This window comes from Anomalospiza imberbis, chromosome 6, assembly GCF_031753505.1.
Source record: "Anomalospiza imberbis isolate Cuckoo-Finch-1a 21T00152 chromosome 6, ASM3175350v1, whole genome shotgun sequence".
Taxonomy (NCBI): domain Eukaryota; kingdom Metazoa; phylum Chordata; class Aves; order Passeriformes; family Viduidae; genus Anomalospiza; species Anomalospiza imberbis.
The window spans coordinates 14,636,948-14,654,895 of record NC_089686.1 but is presented as its reverse complement, the minus strand read 5'-3'; the positions used below and the strand labels follow the sequence as shown (position 1 = coordinate 14,654,895).

The 17,948-nt window shown below is 42.0% G+C and overlaps 1 protein-coding gene across 4 annotated transcripts in view; it reads right to left on the bottom strand.

Annotated features, from left to right (window-relative positions):
- Positions 1–17,948, bottom strand: part of SYNE3 (spectrin repeat containing nuclear envelope family member 3) — a 59,778-nt gene that overhangs the window by 38,912 nt on the left and 2,918 nt on the right. The window contains exon 1 of one of the 4 annotated variants that reach the window (XM_068192509.1): positions 10,312–10,841. The exons of the other annotated variants lie outside the window; for them this stretch is intronic. Within the exon in view, the coding sequence (XP_068048610.1) occupies positions 10,312–10,393 (82 nt within the window). The 5' untranslated portion in view covers positions 10,394–10,841. Of the gene's footprint in view, positions 1–10,311; positions 10,842–17,948 lie in introns of those variants that run through there. 4 annotated transcript variants of the gene reach the window in all.

Below are 17,948 nucleotides of genomic sequence, written 5' to 3'. Positions count from 1 at the left end.
AACTTAGAGGTCTATAAACTGCTGTTGTAGAGGTGTTAAAGCTGCTGAGAACAGGATCAGATGCTTAGACACTCAGTTAACTTCTTGTGCTGAGACCATGCAGAGGTTACCTGAATGCACATGCAGTGAGTCTGGGATACACACGCAATGGGAACTGGCCAGCAACTTCCAAGACAAACTACAAACAAGACTTCACAGGGATTATCAATACTGGTGGATGCCTTCTTTTGCCATCTCTTTTACTCCATACCAGGCTCCAAGCTTTTAATTTTGCTCTCCCTCTCTCCTGTTGCCCATTCCCAGTCAGCAGGAACGTATGATGCTTGGTTGCTCTGTTAATGCCTCTGTTTAGAGCACAAGCTCTCCACAGCCCAGCCAGCCTCCTTTGTGCCTGCACAATAGAGCAGAGCCATCCTAGGCTCACCCCTAGCACTGCTGGACTAAACTTGACTAATAAGGATGAGCCATAACAGAGCACCCAGTAGGTCAGCTCCACTGAAGTGAACAGAACGAGAGCCACTGCCATTCAGTGGGCTTGGATCACATCCTACAACTACTGCCAGCCAAGCAGCCAGTGTTTTGTGGAAAATAAAATATTCTTCCTCTTTGTTATTCATCACTTTGTTATTCAGCACAAAGTTTGTAACTTAATTACTGAACCCAAGTTTGTTGTGCAGAGTTCAGTTCCACAGAGCCCCTCAGTTTCCATGAAATGATTCATGTGGAAGAAAGTGCTCAGTGTGAGAGGCAGAGCATGGCTCCTGGTGAAGATGGACCAATGGTGGTTTGCAACCACCACAGCTCTCAGCAGCTCAGTCTTTACAAGGGAGAGCCATCCTTCTGTTCACAAGTAGAAAGCTCCCCACCTTTTTGCCAATGTTCCTTTCCACGAGGTAAAAGGATTCATGCAATATTAGAGGTCCTTCCCTGCAGCTCCCAGTGAGTTTTATTCCACATTAGACCAGAAAAAAGAAAATGTCAGCATTCACAGCAGTCTGAACTGTTGCTTCCTGGCTGTCAGCAGGCTTTCTACTCAACAGGTCCCAGAACAGAACAAAAGAACAGCAGAGCAGCTACTGCACCACCCATGGGGACAGCTGAAGCAGAGGATGGGGTCAGACCTCCATGCAACCAGCAGAGTTGCATTTGCATGAAAGAGTGAATTCCTCCCTAAGTGAGACCTGTCAGACAGGACAGAATCTAAGGCTGTAGATTCTACTCTCAGATTCTGAGAGCAGCTTTAAAAAGAGTGACCTCACCTTTAAAAGTTTTAAAAATAAAACAGGATGTACTGGATTTAGTGAGGGTGGTGTGGCATGGGGCAGCTACTCCCTCTCTCAAATATACAAAACATGACAAGATATATAATTAAAGCTAAAATCACTGACTTACATCATAACAGTACTAAAGAGGAAGCCAGCTAATGGAGTAATGTTATTTTCAGTGGATTGCTAGATAGCCGTGTCCTTCTGCAAAAATGACTGGTTCAGAACTGGCATTTCTGAACTACAATAATCGAATTCTTGGAAAAGAGCACATATCTCACTGCAGCTCTAAAAACAACTCATTTTCATGTTAACATTTCTCACTATATCTGGCAGTTGTAGAGGGACTGTCCCCTAAAATTCCCCTTGTTACATACATACATACATACATACATAAATAAGTTTCTAGGCAAACAGTTTCTGAACGCTCAAGTATGAGTGTGGTGGTTCCAAATTTTGCTATTTTGAAACAAAAACTCACAGTGCATTTGTTGGATAGACCCTGACAAGAAGTGGCATTCATTTCCTAGGAGAGGTTTCTATTCCTGGCAACATCCATATCATATTTAAAACTGGCTTCAGTACTCCAGTCATGGAGTAGCCAATACAGAACATAATGTTATCCTAGTCCTATTTTTTTACAAAAAGTTGAGGGCAATCATACATGGTTAAGAAGCAGTGGAAAATCTACTGTCATCCAACAGGAAGAAAATCCCACTCACACTCTGCCCTCATGCTGCTGCTCTCTGAGCACAAGGAATTTCTGTCAAAACCCCACAGTAAAACAGCCTCCCCCAACCCACACACAGTTAACCCACGTAAGCAGTCAACACAGGAAACCACAAAAAAAGTGCACCAGCTTGCAAATGAAGAGAAACACTTTGCTACTCCAACTACAGGCATAAAACATCATTGACTGATTTTGACCAAGCAATTCCTGTATCTAGTACCACAAAGATGATTAAATTTAGCATGGACTCAATGCCCAGGTGGATTTCACAGTAGTTACAACCTGCACTATCTGACATGGATTTGGGCTGCCTTTTGAGACCTCCTGTCCTCCCTCTTCAGCCAGATGCTGGCTGAAGTAATCAGCTACAGCACCTGACTTTTGTTCTGGAACCCTTCCCAAGCACTAACAGCATGGTTTATACCTGCGAGGTAAAAGTATGATTTCTGACTTACTGTCTGCTTGGGAGGAAGAATAACTGCTGTCTGTTTGAGATATAGCAAGATGTGTAACTGCTTTGTAAATTCTTCTAAAGCTGGGAGTAATGATTAGTGGAAAAAAGTTAACCATTCAACAGCATTCACCCCATTTCTGTTGCATCATTGGAACTAAAAGATTGAGCAATACTCCTGGACATGAAATTAAGCAATTCTGGACCCTGATCAGCACAAAAATCACAAAGGAGACATAGTGGCTCCTGGAACAGAGCTAAGCTGTAGAGCTGTGCAAAGCCATCATTCACACACCAACCTGAAACAGCAGCAGACCATTAGGGAGACCTGTACAGTGGTGCAACAGCCCCTCTCCCAGGCTAAGTTTCTGGGACCCTCTGTGCCATGGAAAGCCTTCCCTCAATCACCAGTGAGATCCTCTGAACAATTTGTACACAATTGTTTTTCTCACAATTATTTTAAAATGCATCCAGCTGCTCAAAACTGCTTTCCATTTAATACCACTTAAATCAGTGTATTAATTCATACTGTGAAAAGCACATTTACACTGTAGAAATCACTTGGCATCTCTATACATGTTACTAAATGAGGGCAATAACTATGTGTAAGAAATTCTGGCATAGATAATGAGATGCTGAGCAAAACCCAGTTTTATTTGTCCAGATGCAGTAACACTTTCTTGGCAGAGGTAATGAAGAAGCGTATTTCAGGGCGTTAAACAGAACTGACCCAGGACAGCTCCTGCAGTATATCCACAGGTTACAAAAAGTACATTTTAAGAACAGGAAAATGTAAGACAGATTACCTTCAGAAACCTGTAGTTGAACTTCTCCCACAACACTACTCTTCCTGCTTTCTCTGAATCCCCCTCCATGACCCCCAGAACACTGCTTGGCAGTGTCTGGGTAGGCACACGCATTTCAGTGCCACAGAGGGACGATGCCTCAGCCCTTGCCCAGCTCTGCCAGACCCACTGCACACCCACAGCACAACCAGGGCTTGCACTGGTTTGTCTGAGGCTCAGTTACACGCACGGGATATCTGCACCTTTGGAAGAGGGAAGGTGAACACCTGACACAGCCCACCCTCGTCTCAAGTCAGCATCACTCCTCTCCTGCTCTCTCACCCAAGCACAAAACCATTTAGACAGGAGGGAAGTCGGAGTACTGCAGCCTACCACCTCTTCCCAAAATCCTGGAGAAGGAAGGGGCAGCTGGAAGGATGCTGGGGGGCACACAGGCTATACCCCCAGCTCGCCCACAGGCTGAACACCACACCATGAATTAATGAGATCCAAAGCAACAGCAAGCTGGGTTTTGCTTTTAAAATCTGCTCCAAGTGTGCTGGGCTGGGCTGAAGAGATGCAGAGGCAGCTTTGTTTCAGCTGTGGTCTTGGAACCATCTTGCTGAAGGAGCAGCTAAATGAACTAGCTGACTGCTCTGCCTCATAGCTCTGGGAGCCATGGACATCTCTGCATTTCCACTGCTGACCCTGACACGGACACAGGCAGAGGTCACTTCTCATGTGACCCACGTGGCACTCGCTGGGCCAAGTTTCTCTGAGCAGCTCTTCCTCAAGTAGAGCCACTGCAGGAGCCATGCTAGTGCATCTAATAACTCTTCTGGGACATTGCAAGATTTACTTATTTAATATTTGTGAAACACTACTGAGAGCTTTTAAAATTATTTTGCAAGTGCAGTGTCTTTTTCTTAGGATTGTCCTATTATTTTGCAATGTTTCCTAATGCACTATTTTCTCTCTGCCAGACATACTGGGGGTTCAGTTTTTTGGTTTTTTTTTAATTTAAACCTCTTATAACATTTCTTACAACCACTCCCATTTTACACATTCTTTTAAACCCTATATTTATAGAACACAGGCTTTAAAATGGTTTCAATATGTCTTGGATTCTTATATTCATGTGCTACTTGACTAGTTTCCAGAACCTAGTTCTTACAAAAATAAAAGAAAAAAAACGCTCCAGGAAAATTCAAACCATTCACCATTAGGGAGACTATTTTCCAATTATTGAAATACTTCAAACTTTTCATAACTCTTTTCATTTGGTTCTGGGATTTAATGTGGAAAAAAAAAAGATTTTAAAAAAGCCCACTGAACTGTATCAAATTTTAGACAAATGTATGACTGTGGAAGCAATTTTGGTTCTGGGAATTTTATCTGGGATAATTTAGTAACTTTTCAGCTTCCCTAGATATTATAAAAGAGCTCTGAGGAGGCACAGAGCTGGGAGCTCTGTCTGCTTCAGATTGGAGCAGAGGTCAGGAGCTGGCACAGACCACAAAGCACTGACCCTTGCCTTTCCACAGTTGAATATTCTTGGTCTACTCCAGGAGGAGCTACTGTGAATTTTGAATCCAGCCAGCCTTACCAGCCTTCCTGAAAGCCTTCAGGACAGCAGCTGTGCCCATGCAGAGCCCAGTTAACCTGCCCGAGTAGGTGCAGAAGCTCTCAAGGTTTTAAATAAAAGGTGTAGTTATTTCCAGCATAATCTTTAAGAGGCTCAAAACACAATCCTATCACTTTGGCCATCTTCCAACACAGCCCTCCACTGTGTTACTGGCAGTGAATGTTTATGACAGTCAGCAATTGTTTGTCCTAATTAACGAGCTAGACTATGAATAGGGTTTTTTGGAATAAGCACATCTATATTCTCATTACAGGCATCCCCTTCAATCAAGGAATGCAACATTCTGAGTACATACAGCACTCATCCATATCATAGCCTCCTTCCCTCCCTTACAAAACAATCCACAGGAAACCTTTGGCTAATGCAAGGCATTCTGCCACAACATGGTCACACCTGACAATATTCTCTTTGTTACCAAAAACTGAAAAGCAGAGACACCTTCTGTGCAGGCTAACTCTCAAAAAAATGCCTGATTTTTTTCAGTCATTTGTTTAAAAACTATTTTCAGACTTTGGTGAGAGCCAGTACAAGTGGGATATCTTTTTGTTTCCTAAGACTGTTGGGGAAAATAAATAATTCCCAGGTCTAAAAAGCTATCTCCTTAAAAAAAGGGATTGAAATTTAAAAATAGTTTTCTACCCGAATGGAATTGTAGCATACAAGTAAGGCAGAATTGGGTCCTGGGGCCATCTTCCCTTCTAAGGAATGATAATTCATAGATCTGATCACAGCATTTTTATTTTTTTTTTTCAATCTTCAAGTCATTTGGAAGTAAAAATAGTAAGTGAGAACTCTTAATTACAAATCTCTTCCCATTCCATACACTCCACACATAAATTTCTGCATTTCCAGGTCACTCTAGGAGACAGGTTGGTCTATCATGATTCCATTAGATAAGTAAAATGCAGGGTTTAAAGCCGTAGACCTATTAGTTCTGGTCTACAGCTTTTTTTTTTTTTTTTTTTTTTTTTTTTACCATCAAGGAGACAGAGTATCTGCATTAGATAGCTGTCTGGTTTAGATTTTGCTTTTCTATCCCCACCTTATTGAGGTATAAACAATCTTTAGAGCATTTATTCAGTCAGCCATCCTGTAAAGTAAGACTATCCTATCCCTTTTACAGATAAAAACTTGGGTTCAAAGACACTTTGTTTCTTGCCTCTAAGCAATAAGGAAATACTTGAAAGGATAAGAACAAAGTCGAAGATTCTGTTAATAAATGCTGCAGAGGGTGATTTTAAGCCTCTTCTAATCTGTACCACTTCAAGTGTCTCTGCTGAGAAGCAGATATCTTTTTTGTGACTTTAAACTTAATGTCAAGAGCCTTCACTTTCCTAGTTACCATTCACAGACACTTTACTCTGGGAAATCACAGATTTAAAACCTCTGCTCCTCAACTTCAGGAAAGATTCTTCAGGTCCAGGGAATCTGATGGGGAAATTACCCAAAAGATATCTGTGGGTTTACTGGCAATCTACATCTTGAGCAGCTGGGAACAAGTCCTTGAGTAGATTTGGTTTCAACTTTTGTCAGCTCCCAAAGTTTTACCATCAGTCAGCCAACAAAAAAGCCCTGCAAGCCAACAGCATTAGTTTCACAGTCTCTGGAGACTAGAATTTATGTATTCAATTATCTCCCACTTGTCCTCCACAAGACTGTATGACCCCTCAGTACTGGGTGCCAGTCACAGCACTGATACAGTGATCATAAACCCCTGTGGTATCTGCCCCTTGGTAAGAGAACAGTGAACAATTCAGAGTGAATAATGTATCTGATAAATCATTCCTCTTTTGCTGGTCATATTATTGTGTACAGACAACCTCATTTTCTCAAAGGTGTGGTTATCCCTATTTGCCAAATATACTTCGCAAGTTAGTTTTGCTCTGCAGACTATTCCCAAGTAACTCTTCCTGTCAATCCTTCATACCCCAGCTATGCTGCTTAGTTTTGGTTTGGCATCACAACCCTAATGAGAAATTGCCCATCTTCCCTGGCTAGCTGGGAACAGCTCTCCTTGTTTGTGTGCAGTTTGTCACATGTTAGCTCCCAAGGGCAGTGTCACAATCAGGCCTCTAGAGTGTTAAGCCACATAGGACGAGTGAGCTGTCACAGCACCCTGGGTGAGCAAAGTGCCCTACAGTTAAAAGGATAACACCTCTGTCCTGAAGAGATTACAGAGGACAAGTCAGAAGGGGTTTGGCAATGAAAGCAAGGCATCAGTGTGTACTTAGGGACACAGAGTGATGGAGGGAAGAAAGGGCTGTCACAGCCTTCAGCTGCATTGCCACTGCTCTGTGCAAACTGCAGTGCTTCCACCCCCCATGCCCTTCACCCATCCCTTGGAACTAGAGATACTCAGAAAGAGACCCTCAAGCCCAGCTGGAGCATGTGGCCTCAGCACAGGCTGGATCTCACACCAGGAAAGGGGATTCACTGCACTGACCCACAGGCTGTGGTGGGACACCCTGGGGTAGGAGCCTTGCGATTCCACAGTGAGTCAGTGCGAGAGAGGGGCACTGCCAGGCAAGGAACCATACCAGAGGTGGGATAATTCACCTTCTTCAGGAATCCTGTGTTCTGCAGTGGTCTACAGTTGTAATATGAATGCTCATGGCTACAGGATGTCAATCTGTCTGCAAGCCTGTATTCTTTCCTATTCCACATCACTGTTTCCACATTTGGATCTGGAGGGTTTTTAAACATGCAATTTTTTCCCCTTACAAGATCAGTGTTAAAATATTTTTTGACTATCATTTTACTATTTCACTTCTGAGTGTGTAACTTGGAGCACTAAGCACATGGCTTTTAAACTCATAAATCTTTGCAGTCAAGTATATACTGGAAATATTTCTTAGAAACAAAGTCACTTGCAAGTACTTTGCAAGTGTGCTTTAAGGGCACAGGTCTTTTGTCCATTTAGAACAGCTGAAGGACTAACTCTCCAAAACAAGATTTGTCAGATACATCTTTCAAAACACTATCAGGTCAGTTATGCTAATGATATATTTGTACAGTGCAAGTGGGACTTACGGAATTGAAAAAAAAATTAGCAAGTAGGACAATACTAATTTTAGATACTAAAGCTGTTGCTTAAGAGTTAATTTCTTGGGATCAAAGTATATGGTTATGGAAAAATTAGCAGATTTTAATTTGCATGGAACAGAAATATCTGTTTATATAAAGAAAGAGAAAAATGACCCCTGAAAGAGATGAACACTGTAATGCTGTCAAGAACATACAGCAGACTATACTGAAACAGTAAATAGCTATACCTAAACAGTCAGCACTCTGTACATAATTAAAGGTAATATTTGCTTTAATCTGATAATGTCAGGCTTTATATTGCAAAACAGCATTGGTTTGTGTTCAGAGAAACCCACAGGCAAACAAGACCTGCCTATGTCCCAAACAAAATACACTATTGGAACCGTCAGCAACCTCATCCCCAAGCTCAGAAACAAAGCAGACTGCTGCAAAATGCTGGTTATAAATTAATTTTGAGTGGTTGAGAACATTTTTGGAATTGAATTAAACAGGCTACTTTCTCGTGACTCATTTTTGCCTGGACGATTGCAGTTTCCACGTCTGTGTCACCCTCCCACAGTGAGAGCTCGCCAGGCGCTGTGGGTTAGAGGGCACGGCCACATCTGGTTTCAGCTGCGCTGGGACCAGCCCAGCGCGGCCGCGGCTCCGGCGCTCGGATCGCTCCGGACCTAATAACGGGGAGGAAGAAGGCCTTGTTAGCAGTCTTTTATGCCTGATGGGGGACTGAAGTCCTGTAGTCTAAAAACCCATGGGGGATCTGAACCCCCTCCTACTGAGAATCATCACACCTCAAGCAAAGAGTAAAACGGCAGCAGGACCCAGCAGTGAGGCGCGCTTCTCAGCAGTCGTGCCCAGCGAGAAGGACCAGGGGTTAAAGCTGTGATCACAGTAATGACCGTGCTGAGCAGCACACGGAAAGCCAATGCTGCTTCTTCTCACTCGTATCCTTCACTAGCAACTGCCTTTAGAAATCGAGGACCACGAGAGACCAAAGTTTTTTCCCCGCAAACGTCTGAAGAGATCAGGCAGCTCTGCTCCGTTCAGACCCCGAGGGGGCCTCAGGGCGTGCTGCTTCTCAGCAAGTTCGAAAATTCCACCCTAAATATTATGGGACACATCCCTGGGGCTGCCAGAGTGCTAACACAGAGATACATTTAGAGCAACAGGGGTCCATATCAGCCAAGGGTTTGTACACACACACTGGCAGACATTGCACTACCTCTTCTCAAATACTTGAAAGAAGGAAAAGGTGTAAAGCTACAGATTTCTTTAATCCCAGTAATATAGAATTCTTCTACAAGGAGTAATAGACATCATGGCGCAAACTCAACTTTGGTCTAAAAGAAATAAAAATATCTCCCCACTAGTCTCCAAAGCTATCTTCTAAAGATAACACAAACACCTGCTGTATTTTAAAGGCATTTCATTTCAATGAATTTTTTCTCCACTATTTCCTTTTCAATTTATAGATCAGGGCTCGGCAGTACCTTGCAAATGTTGATTCATAAAACAGGAGAAGTCAGTTATCATCTTCCTGAAGGAAAATATGTCAAGCTCTGATGAGGACAATTGCTGAAGCATCACAGAGCAAAACCTCTGATGACCTTGTTTGGGTTCAATGAGGACAACACAAGCAGCGATGTTTGTGCAAACTATGCTCCCTAGTTAAAAAATAAAACTAAATTTCTTTAGTCCCCTTTTTTTACTTATTGCATATCCCCAGATCACGTTTCAACAGTTATATATGCGACCTTAAACCTAAACTTCATGGAAGGGATCTCAGCAGTCACAGTCTGGCAAACATTTTGGGGCTGTAAAAGCTGATATCGTGTCTTGAGCGCAGCCACACTCCCAACAGACTCTCTCTGTCAACTTCACCGACTGTCCCTTATCTCCAACCCTTCTGCTGCACACCACTGTAGGGATATTTTGGCTTCCTTTCTCCTGCATTACATCAAGGAGTTCCCCATCCTGGCCTGCTGCTCACAAAATAATTTATCAGGCCTGATTTTACTGCACTGGGCCCTCACCCTTGGGCCCCCCGGCACGCTGTGGTGCTGGCAGCAGGCAGGAGGGGAGGCGTGGGCTTGCTCTGGAGAAAAGCGCGCGAATGGGCTGATCTTGGCACCCTTCACCAGCTGGCTGCTGCCAGAACCCTCAGTCATGGCTCTCCTGCAGCAGGCCACTGACTTCTATTTCCCGTTTCACTAGGATTCAAATCCTTGAAACTTCAAGACACTTGATATCTTTAACACTTCCATATCTCTGGCAAATTTAATACAAAGCAGAAAATGAGTGCAAGTTATAAGGAGCCAAAAGATACAGACACACTGCCTGTCACAACCATCTCACTACATTATGAAATAAAAGTAACCTTGTAAAAACCTTACCAAAATCCTGGGAAATCTGGTAAAAAGGGTAGGTAAAAGTCTGTGGTAATTCCATTAAAGTTCCCTGATGGGTTTCCAGCATGGCAACCAAAATCCAGCCTGGCCTCCACTGGGCGTTAGAACAGCAATTCAGCGCAGTTGGCAGCACGAGCAAGTCTGGCACGAAGAGAAACCAGTGGCTTCCTCCTTACTAAGGCAGGAGGAAGCACAGGACTTCCTCTCTGCCTCCTCCCGTGCTGTGGGAGTGAAAGAGGAGATGGCAATCCAAAGATATATCAGTGCAGGAAAAAAAAAATTAAAAACAAATGCAAAGCAGGGCATGCTAGCACTGTTTAAAACGTAGGTGAGATTTAAATAGCAATAATCCCCAGAAACTATCTAGTTCAGGTCATCAACTAACAAGCTGGTTAATTCCTGTAAGGATTAATGCTTGAAATTATTATGCCTGACAGATGTTTGCTGAATGGGAACTGAATACACAGGATGAAGACCAGCAAGAAGTAAAAGTGCAGGCAGGTACGTCAGAGCTGAGATTTTACAAATCATTAACTCATGTTCTAACATAATAATAATTTTCCTTATCTTCCACTTCTTTTTTTAGTCTCAAGGTCTCTAGCAGGAAATTCCCTTCACAGACTGACACACTAATCTAGATTTTGCTCTCAGTTACAATCACACAAGTCAAAAAGGAGGTTAGCTGATATTTTCAGGAAATACCTCTGCTGCACAATCTGGCTGAATGGAATATACTTTGCAGGCATTACCTGTCCCTCATGACACAGCACATGATGAATTCCCCTTTCCTTATTCCCCAAAACTGTTAGGAAATATAAGGCACCATTCTCCCTTGATTAATTAAGATCCTGCTGGGTACTCCTGCTTTTAGGCATTCAATAAAACCCACTGATTTGGTCAATCTAGCCCACTACCATTTGCATCATCCTAATGGTGTAGATCTAATACACTCCAGGACCAAAACAGGTGCCACTTACTCACCTTGGTGTAAATCCAAAGCAGGTCCATAAGGCAAACAATCCCTCAACCTTTTTAGTTGTTGTATACTACACTGAGTAGCATTTCTAGAATTGCAACTAATATGGAGGAGAGGCGGAAAAATCAGTGAAAGCAAAACGTGGGGGGAAAAGCTGGTTTGAATTCCACCTCCAGATTAGAAGCTACAGATAAAAACAGGGTTAAAACTGTGAGCCTCTCCATCCATTTTGGAATCAAGCAGCACAAGGGAAGAGCATGGGAAAAAACTGGACAGGAACAAAGATGGCTGAAAACCTAGGCGGAAGAACAACAGTGGAATTAAAAATGTTTATCAAGCTAATCTGTGAAGTTGCTAGTACAGAGAATTAACTGAAGACCATAGCCTCAGAGAGGCTGTCACCCCCATGCGCAGTGGTGACCTCAGCTCAGCCAACCAAACAAAATTTTGGTGAACAAAAAACCCCAAGGGACAGAAGAGGAGGAACATCTTAAGAGTTAGTACAATCAGTTAGTGCTGATAGTACCTCTAGAGAGGGAACTGATATATCAGCTATTTTCCAACTGTCTTGTTAGCCTTTTCCTAACATGAATAATCCTTAGAACTATATGAATATCTCAAAATACATCAGGATAAGAACATCTCGAAACACACTAAACTATATGATGCCTAGGGGACATAAACTGGAGACTGGTACACTTATCTGAAAGTCAAATCATGGTTGTTTTAGAATTGTGTGGTTTGAATGGGGGGTTTTAAATGCCTATAATTGAACCCATTTATCACTTTTCCCTTGCTCGCTCTCTCTCTCGTGGTATATCCACAGTCACTGTAAATTTGCCATATTCTTGATAAAAAAAATTAAATTAAAATTTAAAAAAAGCACTGAAACTAGTAGTAGGAAGTAGAGCATAACATGAGCTATGCATAGCAGCTTCGAAAACAAGGTAAGAATCAGTCCCCTTGGATGATTAATCTAGAAGGCAAAGGAGCTCCCCTGGTGAGTAGAGACAGCCACAAGCTAGAGACAGCAATGAGAGGATCAAACTAACAGTGAAAAAAATGCAGCATTCCCACAAGACTTTCTGTAACTTAGTATCACAACATATTTAAAATAGATAAATACCACATTACCACTTGAGCATAATTGCCTTTAGAGTAAACTTGATTTTACATTTTTCCATATTTTTTAAGGAAACCAGGTTCCTTAACCAGCAAAATATTCCAAATGTCCCCACAACATCTGACCTGCCATTCTCTTTTTTCCCACACAAAGAAGTCCATTTTCAGTTTCAGCAAGGGAAGAAACTTTTCCCCACTCTTCTGGCCAACTATCATTTCTGTTGTGGTAGCAGAAAGCATTTGAATGGCCCCTTCTTTGGGCTGACATGTCTAAGTTCAAACATGGATTCAGTTTCATCTGTAACTGTGGTAACATCTGCTGTAGCTGTAAGTCTTGTAACACATCTGTTGGATGGTCTTATTTTACCTCACAGCCCGTGGGCACTGTGAAGGAAACATTTCTGCAACCCCAGTGCAGCCCACGGAGTTAAATGACTGCACTGCCCTGCTGATTAATCTACTGTAAGTGATACTCTGGGCAGACTGGCCTCATTGCCACTAACAGTCTGCATCTTCAAGCAGGCAGTGATGTATTTGTCCTCTAACTGCTCAGGAGACAGACGTCATCACCCCAGCAGGGTTGCAAGGGTTATAAATTATAGTGTTGTCTGAGTTCTGACAAAGAGCTGTGAAACTCCTCAGATAGGAAACAGAGCAGCAGTATAAAAATCTTTCTTCACCCATAGCAACTGTGTTATATATTCTTACTACTCTGCAGAACATATTTCTAACTCGGATTTAGTTGTGAATTAGAATAACATTGGTATAAAGGGACTGTCAGTGCAAGTGCTTCTCACCAAAGAATCTGGTTTGGAATTGCTGTGAAAGGACTTTTCAGAAAAGAAATGCTCACATCAAGCAATCAGGTTGTCCTAAGTACTGGGCTCAGAGGTACTGGCCGGGATAGCACAGACAGCTGTCAAGCTCTTGATCTCTCTGGTTTTACAGAGTTTCACTCTGTGTAAATAATGAATTGTTATTAAGAACCTAATCATTATGCACAGCCCAATAATTCAGGTGTCCCACCTGGCAAACTGAGCATCTTAAAGTTCTGGCTTAGGTCATCATTATGCTCTGTTCCATTCAGCAAGGAAAAACAACAACAACAAAAGGATTTTGATTTACCAGTTAGCATTAATATAAACAAAAAAATTCAGCCCACATACCAAACCAAACTCTGAAAAATCGAAGATCTGATCTGAGCAAGACTAAAAGAACCAAGAAGTAGGTTAGCTGCTGATACAGTTGCTTAACTGTGAAAAACATCTATTTGCAAATCCCCAAACTAAGGTGTAACCTGCTAGTTGCAATAAGAGTACTTCACAAATACCAGTGATAGCTGACACAGGAAGGGCACTATAGAAAACAATAACCTGCAGAGCACTGAAGCACATCCAGGTAGATTCCTCAGCACTGACTAACTACAATAACTAACTAACGATTCAACAATAAAAGGACTTAAAAAAAAAAAGGGGGGGCTGTGACGTTTTAAGTATTGGGATTAAACGTGCCGACATAATTACTTATAAAAATGGTTTTAATAAACACCTTCAGCTCTTTCATCAGACAGCAAATACTACTTCACTCTGCAGACCAGAATGACAGCACCAGCTCTCCTCCATCATGAGGTATTCACAGAATCACAGAATGGCTGAGCTTGGAAGGCACTACTGGAGCTCATCTAGTCCAACCTCCCTGCTTAGTCTGGGTCGCCTAGTAAAGAATGTTACTCAGGATTGTGTCCAGATGGCTTTTGAGTCTCTATATTATCACAATATGCAATAGCTGGACAAGCAAAGACCTGAGGGGAGAAATAAAATAACAGTGAAGGCACAAATACCATTAGGGTTGCTGGTAGCTCCATGCCAAACAGGAATTTCTCTTGTAGAAAAAAACCAAACAAAACCAACCAAACAAAATAACATCCCCCAAAAACAAACAAACAACAACAACAAAAACCCAAACAAACAAACAAACAAAAAAACCAGCCCAAAAATGCTTGAAATATTTTCCTTTTTGTTAGGCTGCAGACATATTCTGTAGATTGACATTTCACACTAGCAGCTCAGCTAATGGAGTCAGAAGGTTTATAATCTAAGAAGAAAAGGGAAAATCCCAGGCTCTGGTAAAGCCAAGGGCAATACTGTCACAGAGCCAAGATTTCTACCCTGACTCCTGTGGACTTAAAAGACAAGGTAACAAGTAAATTTTTCCTTGGGTGCTCTCTTAATCTGGAGATCTAAATTAATGTGCGTCTGTGGTGTTTACTGAGCCAGTGTTATTAGCCACTGTTAAAGTCTTGTACTTCACACAAAGCCTGTGCTTAACCTGCTGCACCTATAGACCAATTCTGCTGACTTACATAAGAAACATCACCTACATTTGCCAAGTGCTGTCATCTGCCATTCACTACCAAAGACTCAAGTGCTCATGCAAAGACTCTTGCATTAAGAAAAATCAGTCATCTAAGCTAAAGGAAATGCACAGCCTGGGGAAGAACTGTCAGCTTCAAAACCAACAGAAATTATTTTATTTAGTCACAGAAACTTTAAGGTAGGAGGATATTTTCTCACATGACCCAGTCTTTGCATGTAACTGACTTGAAAATGCAGTGGGTACATCAGTGCTTGTATACTTTCCACCTTCAGCTTCCTTGAACTCTTTCAGGCTGCACCCACAGCCTGGATAAAGACCAGCTGTTACATCTCTAACTACTCCTCAGTCAGAAACAACACATGTTCTTATGATACAATTGCCTCATTATAATGGCAGGAAAATAACACAAGGACGTAATGCTTTAAATCACGTAACACTTCTATGTGAGATGGAGATAAAACACAGCCAAAAGTAATCCCTACACTTTTTTCACAGTTTAATTTATTATTGCTCTTGTGTCAGTCCAGATGAGTGAGTAGGCGAGTCAGTGTGTGAGATAACCTTTTAGGGTGAAAAACTCCAATGTTGGTTTTTAAATAAAATAGTAACCAGATCCACTGTGGGTGGTTTACTCTGTCGCACCTGTGACACCCTCCCACCTGGTACCTACAACACAGCTGCCACACACCTCAAGTGGAATAAGATGTTAGTGTCCTATTTCACAGATGAAGACACTGGTGCTCTCAGCAGCATCTATGTTTCAAATGCAGCCTTTGACAGACCCAACATCACTGGTCCCATTTTAAACCTCTGACTGTACATGCTCCTCCAAGATCACAGCGCAAACTTGTGGCAGGCAAAGCCGCATTAAGGGCGGTTTAGACTGGACATTAGGAAGCACTTCCTGCCTAACAGGGTGGTCAAACACTGCAATAGGCCTCCTAGAGAGGCAGTCAATGCCCCAAGCCTGTCAGTGTTTGAGGCATTCAGTGCCCTTAATAATGTGCTTTAACTTTTGCTCAGCCTCGAAGTGGTCAGGCAGTTGCACCAGGTGATTGTTGTAGGTGCCTTTAATTCTTATTATAATCATAATCAACCACAAGGGGAGCAGCAGGTAGCCTTATGTAAAGTGTGCCTAGGATTCCCTGGTGACAGGCACTAAATCTACTACACATAACAGTAAGTTCCCCAGCACAAGCTGTCCCACATGGGGCTCTCATTCAGCTGGTGATCCCAAGTATTTCTATCATGTTTCTCAAAAGGCTTTCTGCATAGCACAACTGCAACAGCAGCTATTTCACCTTTCAACACCACTAAATAAACACTAATCAAGAACAAAACAAACAAGCCACAGCTTGACACCTGAATTCCAATCAAATTACAATCTCCAGGTTCTCCCAGTTTCCTTCTATCTCTTAATTTCTTCCAGTATGTTTTTTGTGCACCTGTTCAGTGATATCCCAAGGCTGAGACTGCCCTGTAATCCTTAGTCTGTTACAGTCACAGAAGAAATTCCTTTGAGATTCCTTGATATGAAGGACTTTGTATCAAGTCCATGAACTTTGTTTAAATGTAACATAGAAAAGAAGCTTGTAACAGCAGAGACATTAAAAGTCAGTTCTGTCTAAGGCAAAGAAATGTTTCCACACCCTCTTGAAACCAATGCAGTTTCCTTGAAATACAGTTAAGCTGTGTGCACAGACAGAGACATCAAAGATTGGCTATTAACCTGATACGGGGTGCCAGTGAGAGCCACCACCCCTGTTAGACCTACCATTCTTTCCTCAGCATTGAGGTGGGGCCACTTCAGATACCTGAAGTTAAATACCCCAGGGCTCTACTCTCTGAGCAGTTTTTTCTGTAATTCAGGCAGTACCATCCTGTGGTGCATTTTATTAGCAATACAGGAACATATGATAAGCAACAGCTCAGGCTAATTTAAGTCTATGAAGCAGTGAATCCACAGCAATGTCTAATAGCCAGTGTGTTGCAGAGTCATCAGTCCTTGTGGAAGGCAAGGACTGACTTGGAGCTCCAGTTCTGCAGAAGAGTGTGTAAGGAGCAATCCTCATGTAAGGATCTATACTTTCAGTTTAAAAGGCTCCATTTCCTTAATACTTCAACTGCTATGCCCTCAACAAACACTGGAAAACAAACAAGAGTAAACTTTCAAACTAAAGAACAAGACTGTGTTTAAATTGATACTGACAACACTGCAGCTAGTTATGCAAATATTATAAGAAAAGTCTGCATATGCCAGTATCAGCCTCAGGTAATAAAATTGTATTTCAGACCAAAACGTAAGCAAAATTTAAGGCTGTGACATTTGGGCCCTACAACTAATCATTATCAGGCTATTTTGAACTTTAAACACTGCATTTGATGGCAACTGATGACACAATGACACTTTTCAGTTTTTCTTGTGTCATTTCAGACTACTTTAACCAATATTAACTGAAGGCACTAAATTCCTATCATTCAGTTGTTTGCAGACTTGCATGATCAAAAGGGACCCTGACCAGCTGTTTTGCATGTTTTAATTTCACAGAATTGCGGCCTGAAGAAGCTGTTACTGACCATCAGTAAGCACTAAAAGGTATTTTCCTTCAAGAGTAAGAGTATTCCACTTACTGCAGTCCAAAGATAGTAAGAAGATTTTTTCAGCCAGACTCAAAGAGGTATTGAAGGACCTGGAATTTTTTCCTGTTTATCTCAGGTGCCTGATACCTTTGTCTTCATATAGAAAATGTGCCAAGCAAAAAACTCCCTTGTCAATTGCACCCTCTGTTAACATTCCTGGAGCTCAAGAATTTTTCCTGCTATAATGTGTTCTTTTCATTTCACAAGCCTGAATTACCAGGATTCACACTTGGCCCACAATCCTAACGTGGAGATACACAATCCAGTTATAAGGGGGCCCCTTCTAAGGACACTGTTGCACCTATCTATGGTAGAATATGTTTGAGAGGACAGATCAAAGCTGTGCCACAAAACCCCATCTGCAGCTGACAAGGACTAACACTTAAAAACCTCAAATCAAAACAGAAATCCAGTATCTTGTAATTGCTACAAATGATCTGGGATGTGTCCTGCCAGAACACATTATTTTGAGTCAGGATGAATGGTCACTGCTTTTGCTTGGTTTCAT